We start from the raw sequence: 20,513 nt of genomic DNA on the forward strand, positions 1-20,513 counted from the left end.
TACAGCATTATTTTAACAATGGGATATATAAATTCCTAACCTGACTGTTCCACTTCCCATATTTAACATTCTTCACATTTTCAGTTGGACATCAGAGAGCACGATGTTCAGATAAAACTACTTCACATGAACTGAGATGGGCTGAGGGAGTAAACACTGAGTACGACTCTAAAAACAGATGGAGCGGCAGATGGGCCTGCAGACTGGGTTCGCTTGATCTGTGTTAAACAACTTTACTACCCAGGATGATGTGGCTCAAATCTCACAAAATCCTTATAAAGTTTGTTCCTTTATTTCATATATGCTTTCCCCCGCCTTAAAATAAGTATGATTAATATCTTAAACTTTGTTCCTTTTAAGTTTAATGACCTGTGTGATAAATTATTTAACTCAAATATATTTTCTTACCCATTTTTGGAACAGATGGTAGGAGAACAGTTGCCTAGTAGAATAAAATGTACACTAATTGTCTAAGAATTGTAAAATTAATTACCTTCCTTCATTGATGAGTTCAATAAATGCAAGTCCTGCATTCTTCTGAATAGAATTTTGCCATTCCTAAAAGAAGAAACCAAATCAAGTATAAGAAAAAATAAGCATGTAAACAAAACTAACATCTGGTTTAAGGATCATGTCAATGTTGTTAACAAGTCACACATGGTATGATTTCCAAGTCTTTGAAAAATATTTTTAAGAACTCTTATTTTGTATGAGATCAAATTTTTAAAAGTAGCTTTGGATTACTTAGTTTAGAAGGTGCTTTTGAATTCCCAGGTAAATTTCAGGCTTGATGCAGACTGAGAAAGAAAGTGAGACACAGGTATAGAAGGCTCTCAGGGCAAAGCCACCTTCTCAAAGATAACAAATAACTAGTAATGCAAATACACAAGGACTAAAAATATCTGGGATAGAAAACATAAGCCCTGAATATAGGGGTTTTTCACTGAGATCGTAAAATGAAAATCAGAAATATATACAACATATTTAAATTGATTTGGATCTTAAATGTTCTAGTTACATGTGCATTCCAAGTGACTGAAAAATAGGTACAAAAACATTACAAATAAATTCTTTTGAATTTGTAAAAAAAAAAGGGGGGGGAGAAAACAATATTAAAACTATGTCCAAATGTAATCTCCCTTTGCTAATCCACAGTGTCATCACTATAAATTTGTGATTGTTAAACAGTGTTTCGGATTAGGGAAGTATATTGCCTACTTTATGCCCTTTCTATGGCATATTTAAAACATGCCTTAACCAATTTTTTTGAAGGGATATTTGTTTATTCTAGTAATTTCAATTTTTTGCTTTTTCATGATAAATTGTATTTTTTTGGATTAAAAATCATACCCCTTTCAATAGTACTAAAAACAAATGCTTCTTTAATACGTTTTATAAAAAATCCTTATTGATCACTCACATCACTCATCTATAGTTTTTTTTTCCCCTGTGATTTTCCTACCAATAAATTGCTACACACCAAGGTAGTCAGCTGTCTTACCACAAATTCAGCTTCACAAAAAACAGTCTCCAGGTCAACCCTTCCCTCAATTCTTGATCATATTGCCTTTCTAAAGCTTTGCATACATGCTGGGAATAAATGTGGTCCCCAAAAGTAGGTACTTGGTGTGTAAATATTTTCTGCTGTAAGTAAATCTGTGAAGGATTATAGAAGAACACATCATGAATCTACATTTCCCCAGGAGAGACAATCAACAACTTGGGAAAAAAGATGTGGAAGCCTGGGGGCAGTAATGATCTTATAAAAGCCTAAATGGAAGACTATTCATTGGAAGAAAGTCTCTTCAATAAATGGTGCTGGGAAAATTGGACATCCACATGCAGAAGAATGAAACTAGACCACTCTCTTTCACCATACACAAAGATGAACTCAAAATGGATGAAAGATCTAAATGTGAGACAAGATTCCATCAAAATCCTAGAGGAGAACACAGGCAACACCCTTTTTGAACTCAGCCACAGTAACTTCTTGCAAGATACATCCACGAAGGCAAAAGAAACAAAAGCAAAAATGAACTATTGGGACTTCATCAAGATAAGAAGCTTTTGCACAGCAAAGGATACAGTCAACAAAACTGCAAGACAACCTACAGAATGGGAGAAGATAATTGCAAATGAGGTATCAGATAAAGGGCTAGTTTCCAAAATCTATTAAGAACTTACTAAACTCAACACCAAAGAAACAAACAATCCAATCATGAAATGGGCAAAAGACATGAAGAGAAATCTCACAGAGGAAGACATAGACATGGCCAACATGCACATGAGAAAATGCTCCGCATCACTTGCCATCAGGGAAATACAAATCAAAACCACAATGAGATACCACCTCACACCAGTGAGAATGGGGAACATTAACAAGGCAGGAAACCACAAATGTTGGAGAGGATGCGGAGAAAAGGGAACCCTCTTCCACTGTTGGTGGGAATGTGAACTGGTGCAGCCACTCTGGAAAACTGCGTGGAGGTTCCTCAGAGAGTTAAAAATAGACCTGCCCTACGACCCAGCAATTGCACTGTTGGGGATTTACCCCAAAGATTCAGATGCAATGAAATGCCGGGACACCTGCACCCCGATGTTTCTAGCAGCAATGTCCACAATAGCCAAACTGTGGAAGGAGCCTCTGTGTCCATCGAAAGGAATGGATAAAGAAGATGTGGTCTATGTATACAATGGAATATTACCCATTAGAAACGACAAATACCCACCATTTGCTTCAACGTGGATGGAACTGGAGGGTATTATGCTGAGTGAAGTAAGTCAATCGGAGAAGGACAAACATTATATGTTCTCATTCATTTGGGGAATATAAATAATAGTGAAAGGGAATAGAAGGGAAGGGAGAAGAAATGTGTGGGAAATATCAGAAAGGGAGACAGAACATAAAGACTCCTAACTCTGGTAAACGAACTCAGGGTGGTGGAAGGGGAGGAGGGCGGGGGGTGGGGGTGAATGGGTGACGGGCAGTGAGGGGGGCACTTGACTGGATGAGCACTGGGTGTTATTCTGTATGTTGGTAAATTGAACACCAATAAAAATAAATTTATTATAAAAAATAAAAGCCTAAATGGTTCTATGGTTTGCTAAACGGTTTTAGCAAAGCCACTGTATTTTAGCTATCATACATAGCTTTTAACAAAACTTCATCAAAATGACAAGGTCACTATTGCATTTTATAGTGCTTATTAAAACTTTAAAATCATTTCTTTTGAAAACAATTACAGGGAACTCTTTTTCCTATATTTTAATAAAATGGTTTATATTACCATCCTTTTATAAATTTTGTACATTCTCATTATATATCCTATATTTATTGCAAACCAATATCTCACAAAATGTGCAAATTTCTCAGGAATACCTGACATTTATTGTGATATTAGCTTAAACAGAAAACTGATTCTTATATAACAAGAACCATGACACTCCGAAGAATAAATTCTTACAGACAACTTCTTAAACATGATTTTCTTTATGATACTGTTTGTACACCAAGGCTCTTTTATCAGCTGAAACTTTAATATGCAAAGGATTTTTCAAGAAGATATTTCAAAGTACATATGCATCCCAAATTATACTGTGTCTAAAAGATCATAGAGTAAAATGTTTTAAAAACTCTGTTCAGATCAAAGATCAAACAAAAAATATCTGTGAGGTGCCTCAGCCCATGAGACAGTAATTTGCAATCTTTGATAGAGGAACAGCAGAAATAAGTCTGAGCCAAGTCAAGGACATTAGAGTTTAAAGGATGGGAAAACCAATGAAAGTATATGACTGCAAGACGTCACTCAAGAAATATGTTTTAGGAGAGTAATTTTTCAGTTTTGAGCAAGAGGAAATAGAAGATTGTTTTATATGCCTTTCTATGAGAAATGATAGAGGCCTACATTGCACTGGTATTTTGAACAGGAAAATGGAAATTGAGATGATACAAACAAGAGATGTCAGGACTGGATAAGAAACTGGATTTGAGGGCTAAAGTAAAAAATGTGGAACAATATAAGGTTTAAAAGTTTAGCATGAATGACGACAGGAAGAATGGTAATATTATTATTAAAATAAGAAAGATACACATTTGAGGAAGATCATAGGGTTATCATAATTTCATATTTGCTGGATTTAGAGTGATGATGCTATATCAAAATAGAATGTGAAATTTGGAATTATTTGCGTAAAATATTGATTATGGCTAACTATCAGGCAAAAGTCTCTAAAGATGGAATGCAACTGATCAATGTCTAAATTCTACCTCTGAAATTAATAATACACTGGATGTTAATTAAATTGAATTTAAATAAAAATTTAAAAAGAAGAAGAAACAGAAAGAGGATCTAAAGACCTCGGCTGAATTTTGGGCATCATTTACATTTTCAAGATTAGAAAAAGAAGCAGTTAACAGAGATAGGAAAATAACAAAATTTAAGAATAGTAGCAAAATGTTATGGCACCTTTTAAAAGAAAATAACTTACTCATTACGCTGGCTCGAAAAAACAAAAACATACATATAAGACCCTTTAATCACTAACATTCTCTTTTCTAGTGATTAAGAATTTAATTTTTATTGTATATGAATTATAAGACATAAAATATGGTAAATCACAAATTGTATGAAACATAAATTAAAAAATACAAAAGAAAAGGACAAAATAAAAAAGATGCCATTCCAAACAGGGAATGAAAGCTAGAACTGGCACTGGCTATATAGCTCAGAACTGGCACAGGAGCTGATGCCTGAGGTGGCTGTAGCTCTGGAGGAGACTATCTCTGATGCTGGTGGTAGATATGGTAATGGAGCTGGCACTAGATGGGTAGCTAAATCTAGCTCTAGAGCTGATGCCAACGCTGGCTATATCTCAGACTTGTGCTAGAGCTTGTTGTTGAACCGACTAGTTCTGAGCTGACTTTAAGTCTGGCACTGTTGTGAGAACTGGTAGGAAAACTGGTGATTGAGATGACTCTGGATCTGAAGCTGACAGTGGCTCTAAAGCTAGAGCTGGAGCTGGCAATAAGTTTGGAGTTGGTACAAGAGCTCATGCTGGAGTAGGCTGTAGCTTTGCAGTTGGCCCTGGCAGTATTTCTGGAGCTAATGCAGAAGGTGGCTCTAGCTCCAGAGTTGCTGCTAAATCTAGTTCTGGAATTGGCCTGAACTCTGTAGTTGCTGCAGGAACCAGTGCTACAATTACTGACAGAACTATCTCTCCCCCCGAGCTGGTTCTAGCTCTGCAGCTGGTCTGGAGCTGATTCTAGCCTGCCTTCAGCACTGGAAATGGAGGATGTCCCAAAGTTGTGTGAAGCACTAGAGCTTGTTCAAGAGCTGGCCCAAACTCTACAGGTCCTGGAGCTGGTGCCTAAGCTATTAATATCACTTTTGAAGTCATTACTTAGAGTTTGCAACCTGCCATGAAAACCACAGACCAAGACAAGAATACAAAAGAGAAACCAGGAACCATAACAACATAGCAAAAAAGGAAACTTGGAAAGTGAGAGACAGTGAAACAACAGAAAAAAAAAATAACTGTAATTACACAGTTGAAATATGTGAAGATACTGCAAACATCAAAAAAAGAAGCTTCAAAAACAAAGTTGCAAACATCTTCCCAAAATACAGAAAAAAAGATAAGGTGACAACAAGAAGATAAAGGGATCCAACAAAAGTAACAACAACAAAAATGGAAATAAGGAAATTGGGGGATCTCCAATCAAAAGATCATATCCATTGAGTAGAAACTATAGAAAGACTGAATGGGGAAGAGTGAATGGGGAACATGGAAGAGAAAAAAATTATCAAATAAATTTAAAACTGTTCCCAGAAATTAGATATCTGACATAAAACCCCTACCAAAGCACATCATCATAAAATTTTCCTTAACATGAGGGTTAAGGAAAAGGCTAACAGGAAAAAAAAAGTTTGTACTAAGAATGAAGAATAAGAATGAAACGAAATTTCTCAACAGCAAAGCTAGAAAAGAGAAGAAAAGGAAACACTGCTTGCACAGTTATGGAGAACATAGCACTAGGAACACAGTATCTACCCAAACTATCAATACCATCTGAGGATAGACTAGTTACATTTTCAGACATGCATAAACATTTGTTTTTCATCCACTCTCTTTCAAAAACCTAATGTTGGTGTACTCTGCCAAAACGAGGCTGTCTCTCCTGTGGGAGACAAGATTATGTTGTGACAACTACTGAACCTTAGGGGCTTAAAAAACAAAGTTCCATGTCCATTGCAGGTGTTCCCCTCTACATTACCATCAGCCTCAGCCAATTGTTTGGAACAGTGTCAGCAACCAAAGTGGAAATAGTTAATTTTATCAGATTACAGAGAGTAAAAAGTATTGAATAAAAATTTATCACTGCCATGTATATATTTTTGACTTCAGAGTTGTTTTTGTAAATAAGTAGGCAATAATTTCTGAGTTTGTCTAATGACAATGTAATACTATGGTAGGCTTTGTTACTGGAGTACAACTCATTCCTCAGAAAGGCTGAAGTGAGTTGCTCTTTTCTCAAAATTCTTACCTGCATCGGAGCTCACATAAGAGCCTCTCTTTGCTCTTCTGTCACTCCTAACTAACTTGCTTTTCTTTCCTCAGACATAAGTAGACATCAAATAGATTCTGACACAGAATCTTAAAACAACATTAACTGAAATACCAATTTTCCAAAATGGAGTTCAACACTAGCCAGCTTAAAGGTATTTTTCTGTAAGTCTCTAAACCTCAATTAGGCTTTACATGTTTTATGTGCCCATTATATGATTAGATCTCAGGTACTGCATCTTTGAAGGAGAAGCCACATTTTATCCATCTATAGTAACTAAAGACCAGAAGAAACCAATGGTCTAATTTCTACAATGACTACACTACAGCATTAAGGCAATAAGAGGTCAATTCTAGAAGTTCTGTGACATTGTATGAAAAACAAAGAAAAAATCCTATGAATAAATTTAAGAAATATTATATTTCCTAGTATATTTTTTCTAGTGTCTCTTGGTTATTTGCTAGCCCAATTTGGGTATTCTCTATCATAGAAGCTTATTGGGTTATACATTAAAATGTTATGAATGGGAATAAAAAGTAATTTTGTAGGCCTTGACCTGAGTAAGGGCCAAAGTGGATTCCACCTAATGTTAAAAGAGTATAATTCAAATTCTGAAGGTTTTCAAAGTTCCTCAACAACTATAATAAACAATTTGCATAATTGTAATTTATCAAGTCAATTTCTGCTATTCTGTTAACCATATTAACTAATATTAAGAATATATGAGGTCACAAATTTGTTACCAATTGTCTTTCTTTAAGAAAGAGGGCTTAAGGTTTTCAATTTTCAAATTGTGGTATGAGATATAAAAGTCCCAGGCAGAAGATAAACTAAGTCCCAGGGATATATACACAGAATCCCTCTGGTATCTTGAGAAAAAAAAGTCAAATAATTTAATTCAAAATTATGAGTAATGCAAGAATATTATAGTAAAATATGAATTTTAAAACAGAAGAACACAGAATGTTTGTGCTAACAACAGGTTGCATAGGGGTACAGTTATGTCACTCTTTCCACTCCTCCCAAGAGGCTGCTTCAATAGAAGAGTTGGAGAAGTAATGACCTAAGCCATACAAATAGCACTAAAACTAGAAATTTTAAACCTGTTTTCATCAGCTGTTGTGTGGGATTTAGCATGAGACTTCAGTCTCTCCTGGTTTGGGTGAATTTTAATCAGATCTCATAAGGCAATGAGGACAATACAATTTTTCTTTCAACTACTAAAAAAAAGAACACTAAGAAAGAGAGAAAAAGGAATAATAAATATTCCTCACAAGATAAAGTATATTTTCCCTCTCAGAAAATGTCAGGATTCAATGTGCTTTTAAAACTTATTTAATAATTTCTGAGTGATAGTTGTAAAAGTAGCACAAATAATTATTTGAGCATCTTTATTTGAAAATTTCATACTTTGTATTCTCAGTAAAATATGGTATCCAGTACTAAATATAAACAAAAATGTGAAGTGCAAAGAAAAAAACTAGAATGTGAAGGAAAAAGTATCCTATAGGAAAAGTATAACTTGTAACAACAGTTTATGTTGGCAAAGCAATAACTCTTAAAGTCTGTAAAAAGAAATGATTATTTGAAAATTTTGGAAATGGGATCAATCCTAGATCATTATTTTCTCAATGCCTAATAATTTAATCAGAAAATATTCCATCTGAAATGTAATTATATTTTGTAGTGACTGACTCACACATATCTCCCCAGTGGATCATAAATGTGTTGATCAAAGGAAGGATCTTGTTTTAACTATGCATACCTACTAAATAGCAAGTGTCTGGATACTGTACAGACTCCATGTACTTTTGTTGTTGAACAGAATTTAATCTTCCTAAGTATCATTAAATCTAAGGTTCTCAATCTGGCTGAACAAAAGAATCAACAGAGGAGTTGTTAAAAAGTACCAATCATAACAGAATAATCTCTAATGATAGGACCCAGGCAATTTCTGGTATTACTTTAAAGGTTCCCAAATTATTTTGATGTAAAGTCAGACAACCACTGACTTAAGGTCATCTCTCTCTCCCAACAAGACTGAACACATACAAACCTCAAAATAGTTAACTTGCCAGCACAGAGTAACTTAGTTATGAAGTGATGTATATATTTTCCTTCGAATGATTCAATTACTTAAATTTCCTTCGACTCATCCATAAAAGAGTATATTATTGCATCATAATTACATCATAATTTAGACCATAATCATTGAAGGACCCATATCTCTAAAATAACACCATTACTAAGGTCTTTTTCAGCTCTGATATGGCATTTCATTCCCATAAATGGTATTTTTGTAAGACTGAAAGTGTTAACTTATAGTGACTGTGTAAAAAAAAATGTAAAAAACGAGGCTAAACGATGATCATATTTTTTTACGTTGATGCACATTTGATTTTGCATTTGAAAAAGTGGGTTTTTTTAAAAAAACGATTTATTTTGAGAGAGAGCGAGTGAGTGAGCACACAAGTGGAAGAGGCAGAGGGAGAGGGAGAATTCCAAGGAGACTCCATGCTAAGCACAGAGCCAATGCCTGATCAATCTCATGCCCCTGAGGTCACGACCTGAGCTGAAACCAAGAGTGAGATACTTACCTGACTGAGCCACCCAGATGCTCCAACAAGTGTTTAACTCTATATTACTATGTAACTGATTCTAGGAGTTTCAAGAGAATAATTCGATAAAATATTGAAAGGATGATAAGAAAAGTACTTAGCATAGAGAGGAACTAAGTGTTTGCTGTGGCTGCTGACGATTAAATTACATTCAGAGTTGATAAATGGGATATAGTTGGGGCAGGAAAGACACTTTAATCACTGCCCCAGCTTTCTAACCATTCTCTCTGACATGTAGACTTAGAGAAATTACTTAAAACAAGGGAAATGGATACATAAGAATGTATACAAAAGGATAATAATTTGTCATTTCAACAAAGACAATCTTTCGGCAATGACAAGAAAAAATGTGTAGTTTAAAATGTGTCTACAAGTCATTCCAGAAAGTCTTTTGCCATTTGAGAAAATAAACACACATGCACACTCACGCACACACACACTCACTCAACTACTGAATAAAAGTGAACATCTATAAGAAAAGGTGTAAATTAAACATAGGTATCAAGTTTTTGTCTTCATGGGAAACATACTAAACTGGGTTTGAATGCCTGCAGAGAGCTGCCAAGTCTTTAGACAGTTTTGTCATAATTTTTTAACTCTTCTATAGGGATGCATAAAATTTCCTCAAGATGAAGGATTTTTTCAGAGAACTGGATATCAAGTTAAGGATCCTTTGAAACTAAACACTTTGAAGACAAATAGGTTCCAGAAGGATGACAATGAAATCCCTATGTTCTCTTCAAAAAATCACTTCATGGTAGTTAGATGACCTAGTAGAAATCTCAGACACAGGACATAATTTTTTTTTCCCACCATTTTTTCCTCTTTTATATCAACTCAATGCATATTTCTCATTCCCTTTTGCTTTGTATACAATTAGGTAAACCAACTTAATGTCCTTAGGAGACTCAATCCATCTCAAAATCTTTGAAAATACAGAAAATATTTCAAGGTAAAAAGGGAAAATATTTCAAGGTAAAAAATATTTCTGAGATTTTGTCTTCAGAAATACCAGAACTGAGTTTTTACTTTACTTTCTATATCTGTACTGTCTACTTATCATTAACAGCCACTAAAAGAAGTTGGCATATGCCTCAAAATTTTTCATAGTGAATGTTCATTATAAGTGGCATGCTTATTAATTCTCTGCAATAAGTTAGAGAAATTAACAAGTATAAGGACTGAAGTAAAAATATGCTATATATAGAGAAAACCACATATGTCATGTTTTCAAGGTATACAAAAATAAACTAATGAAAATAAAATATGCAAGTATTCAATGTATCATTTGCTTTCATTTTCATTGCTTATTTTTGTGAATATTTACCAAAAGCATCATAGGAAAAATTGATATGAGAAAAGAATAATCTCAAAGAGACTATCGACATAAAAGTCAATCACAGAAAAACCATTAGGTAATATGAAATATATCTAGTTGGTTACTAACAGTTGGTTTATCATATAAACATAAAGAAGTTTTCCTGGATCATAATAGATCACTGTATTATGTACATAAAATTAGCACAACTTTCTATTACAACTATTTGTGTGTGCGCATATATACATACACACATAAGCATACACTTGTGTTTGTATTTCTAATGAAAAATAATCTAGGTTGTTTTACAGGATATTTTTAAGTAGTATTATCTGTGACTGTTAATATATAATATAAACAAGCATATTTATAAGCTATGTTAAGTTGTTGAGGATACTTCTTCCTTGGTGAGAAAACATGTGCTACTAGAAATGATCAGAAACACATCAAGAAATAATAACTTTATCAAATACAAACATATAGGAAATAGTTCACATTTTCTATTTAGGTAGGAAAACAGTAAAGACTAGAATAGGATATTTTTTAAAATTAACTTTCAGATTTGTGCCTTTTTAATTAAAAAATAAGCATTCAAATTAAAAACTAAAACCAAATATGTAACATTTAAATATTAGAGTTTATCACATTCAGATAGGCAGTTTAAGATTTAATATTAATGTCGTTTTGAAGAACTTTTTGATAGAATAATAACTTTTAAAAATTGGCAATAAAACAAAATTCTGTACTGGTCTGTAAAATGAAAGAACAATGACTATCCTTCTCTAATTTTCCAAGATTTATCCTGAGAAAGATATTTACTTTTGTTCAACAAAATTCATTTCTTGAAAGCTTACCACATGTTTGAGTCATAACTGATGTACTATTATTTTATCTTAAGTTACACTATACTGTTAATATCAGTATCACTCTTTTAATAATTTTTCTAGAGCTAAGAATTAGCATATCAGTAGATTGATTCTCCAACTATAGCTTATGAAAAATATATGGTAAAATATAAATATAAAGGAAATTACACCATTAGCATAAGAGCTCTAGATTGTATTCACCTATGGCATAAAAGTGCTGGGTATTATTAAGCTACTCTGCAAATTTAGTTTCTCAAAAAATGTTCGAATATAGCCTAATGATACAACAGACATTTGATATTTCTCAAGATGTACATTATAAGACCTTTGTCTTTGTCATTATAAGACCTAGTCATGTTTGAGAACCACTCAGGCTTATACTATATCCTGTATAGTTTATACAGCAACAAAAGATTATTATAAAAGATTATTTAAAAAACTGCCTTATTTTCAAGAATAAACAGAAAACAACCATGCTGCTTTGAGCTGCTGATGCTTTGCTGCTGCTTGGCTAATTCATTTCTACATACTGAATTTATAGCATGCATGGTATCAGTTCATGCCATGGAAAATAATAAATTACACTCTTCCAGTTATCTATGTTATCACTTATGAACAGAAGGAACTTTCATTGTTAAATACTGAATGCTAAGACCTTGGTGTACTTCATTGGCATTATGTATGGTTATATTAAATATTTTATATTTATTCATGAATAATCATGTAGCAATAGGTATATAAGCCAGTATAAGAATGTTAGTGTCACAGAAACTTGGATATCATTTTTAGCCCACTGCAAGAATCTTTGACACACACAATTAGCTGATTTTTGCTTGAAGTTCTGCAATATTCTGGGATTCTGGAAAAGCTATTCTACTTTTGGACTACATTAACATTAAAAAAGAAAAGCACAGGTATTCATATACTGAAGGAGAAGGTGTGGTGACCAATATAGCATCTATTACTCATATGTGGCTATTATAATTACTTGAAATGCAGCTAGTATTGAACTGATATAGATTCTAACTATAAAGTATATACCTGATTAATTTTAAATAATTGATAAACTTCTGTGATGTTTAGACTTCTGAACAATGACTTGTCCCTCAAGTAAGTGTTACTTCTGAGTAAAATTTACTTGTCATTAAAATTGACACAGGCTAGTAACAAGGTCATGAAACTAATTTAAAAACAAAAAAAGAAAAAAAAAACAAAAAAAAAACAAAAAACAAAAAAAGAGTCCATGTATGTGTGTGTATCTATCTGATTTGAAAGACTTAGTATAAAAAACAGGAATATAAAATCACATTTTTATTTTGATCACGTGCTGAAATGATATCTAGGTTAAATAAAATGTATTATTAAAATTAATCACCCTGGTTTTTTTTTTTTACCTTTTTAAATGTGGTAATTAGAAAATTCTCAATTGTACAGGACTCACATTTCATTTTTTCATCAATGCTGCTCTAGAGTACCAATTGGGAAAGCAATTTGTAAACACTGCTATTATAAGAGCAAATTCTGCTATACTAATAACAACAGAAATAACTTTGCATTTATGTGTAGAAATGTAGTTTGAAAGACTATTCATTCCATGATTAATTGTTATCACTTCTGGGTAGTGAAAATATGAGATAAGGGCAAACTTTATTTAACCTTCTAATAGTCTAAAACTTTCTTTTAATGTACAGGAACTACTCTTGAATTAGATACCATCTTGGGGATATATGCTTAAATGATTTTCAACAAGGGTACCAAGACCAGTCAAGGGAAAGAGAATGGTCTCTTCAACAAATGGTGCTGGGAAAACTGGATATCCACAACCAAAAGAATGAATTTATATCCCTCCTCAGACTGTATATAAGAAGTAACTCAAAATGGATCAAAAACTTAAATTTAGGAAATACAACTATTAGAAGAAAATATAGGGGCAAAATCTGTATAACCTTGGATTTGGCCATGGGTTCAAAAAATATACCAAAATTATAAGCAACAACAACAAAAATAATCAAATTGGAAGGTACTGAAATAAAAATTTTGTGTGCCAAAAATTACTATCAAGAGAATGAAAATAATCCACAGTATAGGGAGAAAACAGTTACAAATTATATACTTGATAAGTGTGTATACACACACACACACACACACTCACACACACATATATGCCTGATTTTATATCCAGAATAAAAAACACCTAAAGCTCAACAACAAAAAACTCAATTAGAAAACGAAAAAGGATGTGAATAGATGTTTCTCCAAAGGGGATATATGATTTGCCAATAGATGTATGCAAAGACACTAAACATCATTAGTCATTAGTCATTAGGGAAATGACTTCACATTAAAATCACAATGAAATATCACTTCTCTTTCACTTAGGATGACCACAATAAAACAACGTATTAAAACACATTTTATGTATATATGTTTCACCACAATAAAAATATGTATATCAAATCATCCTGGGAACTGTTTTCTCTTTAGTTATGCATTAGCTTAATAAGTAATAATAAAGATATATACTATGTGTTGGACAGTTTGCTAGGTGTGGATAACATAATAGTGAACAGAAAAATAAAATGAACTTTACTAAGGTGTAAATTTGTAGTGTAACTGAAATGGATGACATCCATAAAGTAATGTTTGAAGACTTTCAGGCTTTGTATCATCCTTAACAAGTCTTTCCTTTTGTAAAGTTTGAAACAGATATTCCATAATTTAAAATACTCTCCATAAACAACAAATAAATATACCAATGACACTACACATAACTATCTCCACTGGCTGAATGGAATGCTTCAAAAAGAGAGGAAATACTGGACATGATGCTTATCCTAAAGGGAATTCCAACGAAATGGATAAAGACAATCATGCCTGTATCACATGTAAGAGCATCCAATTAAAACATGTAAACAAGTACCTATATTTACTATTTAAATATATGTACTTGCAAATGCTAAGGGGAATGATGGAGTGATTGGAACCATATAATCATAAATGAAAAAAAGCTACATGAAAGAGAAGAGTTGGGAAACAATTGGGACAATATGAGGTAATAATAATAATTCTGTATGTTGACAATGGTGGTGGTTACATCAATATAAGGAATGGAATCGCTTTGATATATATAAACACAAATGAATGCATGTAATAGTGAAATAATGAAAGCTGAATAATGCTATGGGAAAGGCACATGGAACTCTATATACTATTTTTGCAACTTATTGGGAGTCTAATTATTTAAACAATAAAAGAAAAAGAGGACACCAAAAATTACTTGTCATAGTCTTTAAAAGTATGTTTAAATATACATAAGACAAAAGTAAAAAAAAAAAAAACAGAACAACACAAAAAAGCAAGAGAATGCATAATAGTGGTAGGGCTGTGAAATGCATACACATTGTTTTCATTATATTTCAAAGTTGTGGTAATATGCCTGAAGAATTTATATAATGTAAACATAAAAAAATAGACATGGGGGGAAAACAAATACACCAGAAAAACAAACATGCTAAAATAAGGAAATGGGTGGATATTGTGGCAAAGTATGAGAAAGAGTTTTGGGTTAGGGAGGGTGGATAGGGAGGGTTTTGGGTTAGTGACCCAGGGAAATTGTTTTACCTCAGAATATGCTACATTCTCTCTCCTCTCCTACAGAAATTATAGCTCTTAAGGATTATTCTACAGGTGGCCAAGGCTAACTGATTTCTTTGTGTCCTGATTATAGTAAAATTATAAGAATTCACACATGGGAAAAGGACTATTGTTTCTCTTATATTTTACCATTTACATACAGATGACCTCAGAATTTCTGTTCATTATTTTTCTTCTGTTTACAATTTGGGTTGGATATGAATTAATATACAAGGATGAAACTGTTAGATCATGTATAAGTATCACATATAAGTAGCTTAGAAAATATTTTATAACAAAAAAGTGATTGACTCAAAATTTATTATACCTCTTAACTCCTCTAGGAGTTAAAATAAAAGAAATCAATAATGAAAGACCACATGGAAATAATCAAAAGTAATTTGAATTGTATGTTCTCTGATTAAATTTTCATTGAGGGATGCCATAGTTGGGTAAATAACAGATAGTTGAGTCTTCCCTCCTGTTGCAATTATGCAGTAGATAATACATATAATACAAGATACATATAATGGAAATTTTTTGATTATTTCATACTTATGTGGTCTTTTTCCTTCAAAATGTCTATGTTTTTACTGTATAGGCTTCTCCATACTCTAATAATTTTAATTCTCTAATAATTTTATTATAACCTAAGCTGACAGTAATCTTTATGCGTAACTATATTTTCAATTTCCTACTAAACTTTTATTTATGTTTTAGACATATTACAAACTTTATGGCATGAAAGATGACATACTCATGACAATTCTAAAAACTTTAAATGCCTAATTTTTCCCCTTTAACTTTGAGATGATGGTATACCACAGATAAAAGTTGGGATCAGGTATTGTCCAGAGGACATGGCAGGGATTTATTAGATATTCAGGAGTGAAACATGGCTTTCTTCCTTCTATAGAGGTAGAACAAACAAGAGGTAGAAAGCAAACAGCAGGAACTATCCAGTACTAATTACAAGTTAGAAATTTATTATCAACCTCTATTCTATGCTAGTAACATACTATAATATTTTATATTAGAAAAGACCCTTGAGGAAATATTGTTTCATATACTGCCTGGAAATGAATTAACTTCCCACAACAGAAATTAAACCCCGATAAACACATGGTTACTTAATTTCTGATGTGCCTGAAATGAGTCTGGACAACTGTTCTAAGCATGTCACAGGTCTCTCTGTGGACCTTTGTCTCTCTCTGGACAACTGTTCTAAGCAGGTCACAGGTTTCTCTCTGGACCTTTGTCTCTCTCTGGACCTGAATCTCCTGCCTTGCTTATGCTGTGTAGAAAGTCCATTAGCTGCAGTGGGTCGATCTTTAGTCATCTCAATAAAGCTACCCACAAAAGTCTTATTGTCAGTTCATAGGACTAATTTTTTGAACCATATGTAGTATTTGATTATATTCAACTTATAAAATATCATGTCACAATTTTTTATTTGTGATTGATTTCAAATTCAGCTATATAGCAGGAAAGTTTCACAGGTAATACCAGACTCCTTTTAGAAATGGAAGAATATTATCAATAAATCTTAAGTAACCATTACAACACTAACATAAAAGAGCAGTCATTATATAAATGTGAAATAATTTCATCAGAGAACTGGATTTCATATTTCCCATGATGCTTTTATAAAATCTAGTTCATCCCTAATTTTCTTACATTTATAATCTTATTATACACATCCAAAATTTTTTCAGCACTGGGTACTCATTAGCGAATATGCTAGGTCTCCATATTTATCTCATCTAGGTTTTCTTAACTTCCCTCTTCAGTTTATTGTAGTTAGAAGAAAAGTATGCCTTTTACTTTGTACCATCTGAATAAACTGTATCAAATTGGGAGAAAAAAATGAAAAATTCAGAGTTCAAAGGCCAAATCACTTGAAAAAGGAAGACTATTCTTCAGTTGTGGTTCTTTTGTGAGTGCTATGTTTAGAAATCCTGGGTCAGAGCCTTGATCACATCAGTGAAGTCAGCAAAGTCCTTTTTATTTAAGTATTTGAAGTATTTAGAAAAAAATAAAGGCAAACAAACCACAAATTAATTCATATTAGTTACTTCATACACAAATCCTAAAGACACTTTCAAGACTGACTTCAATTTTATGTTACTTATACATTTTAAGGTTTCTAATGAGAATAAAAGTGATTTATTTGCTTAATCAGTAGTTCAAGTCAGAAAATACTTGAATATTGAGAGGCATTATTTTTTACATAAAAGTTTCTCAATTTAAAAAACATTTTCTATTGACAGATAAGAGACAGAAAAATCCAAGTGACATCTGCTAAGCTTTACTTAGGAAAACTTAAAGAAATCCTACGGGATAACATCACTCAATTTTTCCTGGAGTACCTCCGATGGAGATTTCCTAAAAAAAAAAAAAAAAAAAATCTGGAAATAATTAGAAACTATTATAGTACCTAAAAAAGTTTACTTGGAAACTAAATCTGCTATTCATCAAAGAACATAATACACTCAGAATAATGATGGAAAAATAAGGTACACATATAGAATAACATAAAGTACCTCAACCAAATCTGATGTAAAACATAAAAAAAAAGGTTGACAGAAGACAGTATTAGACCTGTGAAACTACTGAAAAACTCTGTAGGAAACACTGCACTTAACTGAATAAGCAATGATTTTGTTAAAATAATATATATTATTTTACTTATTTTATTTCAGTTCATTTTACTTCCAAATGACAAGAAACCATTATTTTAAAAAGATACTACTAAGTGCAACTTTAATACAAATTGAAAGGGAAGAAGAATTAATAGTTAATTCTTAAAACTTACTCCTATGTCATAACATCCGCATGGAAAAGAAAAGTATCCAAAATACAGTAAAAAATATTTTGGGTATTTCTGGAGCAATAAATGCTATATAATGATAATGCTAATAGCTTCTTAAAACTTAAAATATGTTCTCTACAGAGACCTAAAATTCCACTGGGGGGTAGACTGGATGGCATATCCCTTGGAGTTTAAAAGGCTGTCCATATGAACTGAATTATCCTTGACAAGTACCTTCAGACACTTGTAATATGATCTCTCATGTAAATTTAGACCATATTTTGCACACAAACCAGTGGCAATACTAAGTTTATTCAGGAGCTCAATAAGAAGGGAAGAAGAAACTAATATCCTTAATAATAGTTGTTAACATGATATTTCCGAAATGAAAAGCATAAAAATAAAAGCATCTAATGTTTTGTAGCAAATGAAAGAAAAACAAATACTGAGAGAAATGTTGCATTTTTTCTTTTTTCAACCCTTTGCTACCTACTCTCTCCAAACAAAGTTTTATCCTTCAATAGTTTATCTAAATTTGGAAAAAGAAAACAACCCTTTTTAAGCAAATAAATAAACTGGAAAATTCCATTTGCTTTGGAATTTTAATAAGATAATATAGTCAAAATGCTATAATAAATCATAACAGCATAGAGCTATAAATATTTACAAAAAGCTGACTATAAAATAAAACAAAAGGACATATCAGAAGTCTGTAGCTTTAACGACTCCTCAGGTTTGCCTTCCACCTTGGCACAGACAGCCCTACAAACTTTGCCAATTCAACAGGGATCAGCTCCATTGTCCAAGAGATGCATTAAGGCCTGTAGAAGAGAACCCAACTTTGGAGAGTGCTAGCTAGGCCAAGCAAAACTCCATAGCATCATTAACTATATTTTTCTTTATCAGAAGTCAGCTACTGCTACAGTTGTCCGCTAATGGATGAAAATAGGATATAGAGTATCTTTGATTTGAGCAGTAGAGAAAATGATAGATTATTTTAAGAAATTTTAAATGCATGTGTAGTTTTTGTGGGTCTTAAAACCAAGATTTTATACATCTGTGGAATAAATAATGATCATCAAAGATGGCTTTATAAGCTAATTTCACAGCAGAATAATAAACTCCTCTCACCTGAATTGTATTAAAGGAAGATTATTGCTCCTTTGTTTCTTTAAAAGTATTTTGTGGAAAGCAACACTTCCGTTTACAAAATAGCAAAACAACTGTAACTATTTTTTACAGACATACATTTTGCAGCCACTTAAATGAGGTATATTTAATCAATTAACCACTTGAAATATTTAAATACACTCTAAATTATTTAAGAAATTCAACTTAAAAATCAAACTGAGAGACATGTTTATAATATTGCTTTGCTGAAACACTGAAAGAAAGTGCACTGCACAGAGTGCTTAAATTTCTCACTCTTCCTTTCAATCAATATCTGAGGCAAAGTTTCATCTCTAGGGCCCTTAATGGCAGGAATTCCTGGAGCCAGCAAATGAGTAATGTTAAACCTATGATTAGATGATGAGGCCATCAAAGACACTAGACCCTAATGCTACATTCTTCTTTATATCTCTGAACTGCAGTAAAACCCTGAGCTAAAGAAGAAGGAATTTTAAGCTACGTTTTTTTTCCACAAAAGCATTTTTTTTTTTAAATTAATGTGCGTTATCAAGAACTTAAAAGGTCCGAACAGCTCCCTCAGAATGTCTCTTGAACTCAGGACTCTGGCATTAGGTAACAATTTTCAAATGCTCTGCAGATGAACCCCTGCTAGAAATGCTGTTTTCTTTAACTTCTTCTTTATTACTGGCTGAAAAAGAAGGAAATGGGCCTAATGGATTCCCTATGAATATATTCTTGAAGAAAGTAAACCTGAAGACTGGAACTCAATAGGTAAGTTTTGGTTGTTTTATGTTTGCTAATCTATTGAAGAATCACTTGAAGCAATATTGTTGTTTATTTGTAAGTTAGCTGTGGCTTTGGGCAGACCTCAAGGTCAGTAACTAGGAACAGTTTACATGTATTTTTATTTCTATTGAGGAAACTAGGGATAAAAGTAACAGCTACCTATTACAAACATACATAACCTGTTTTTCTTGTTCTCACATTACAAAATATTTAATACTTATATGAAAATCAGGATCACTAGGGTTTCTTGACAGAGCTGGTAAGAAGAAGGATCACTGGATCCCTAATTTTAGTTATAAGAAAAGTGTATTAAATGTATTTTTAGTTTACTGTAACTGCTAAAAAGAACACCCAACAAATACAAATTCTATTTTTAAATCTGATTATTAAATAGCATAAGTAGATTTTTAGAATTTACACTGAAATATATGAATTACATAAAAAAAGAAAGCAACAAGGTATTATATCAAAGATCACACTCACTAATGAGCTATATTTTAGACTCAGGCTATTGAATAAAAAAAAGACTTTGTTTTCATTATCTCTAATAGAAGAAAACATGTAACAATAAATGTCAAAATTATAAATTCCACTGTACCATTTTTAAAAGGTGGAATGTAAAGAAGAGTATCAAAATATCTATAACAGATTATATATATGTGTGTGTGTGTGTATATATATATATATATATATGCAGATAGAGGACAACAGAAGGATAGGAAGGTGGGCAAGAATAAGATAGCTAAAGAGAGCAGAAGAAGGGAGAGGGAGATTGAATCAATAT

The 20,513-nt window shown here is 32.4% G+C and overlaps 1 protein-coding gene across 13 annotated transcripts in view; it reads right to left on the reverse strand.

The window, feature by feature from the left end:
* The window catches only part of NBEA (neurobeachin), a 674,010-nt gene that overhangs the window by 340,774 nt on the left and 312,723 nt on the right, over positions 1–20,513 (reverse strand). For all 13 annotated transcript variants that reach the window (XM_038573291.1, XM_038573292.1, XM_038573296.1 and 10 more), the window contains one exon: positions 494–558. In XM_038573291.1, coding sequence (XP_038429219.1) covers positions 494–558 — 65 coding nt within the window. The remainder of the gene's footprint in view (positions 1–493; positions 559–20,513) is intronic.

Source organism: Canis lupus, chromosome 25 (assembly GCF_011100685.1).
Source record: "Canis lupus familiaris isolate Mischka breed German Shepherd chromosome 25, alternate assembly UU_Cfam_GSD_1.0, whole genome shotgun sequence".
Lineage (NCBI taxonomy): Eukaryota > Metazoa > Chordata > Mammalia > Carnivora > Canidae > Canis > Canis lupus.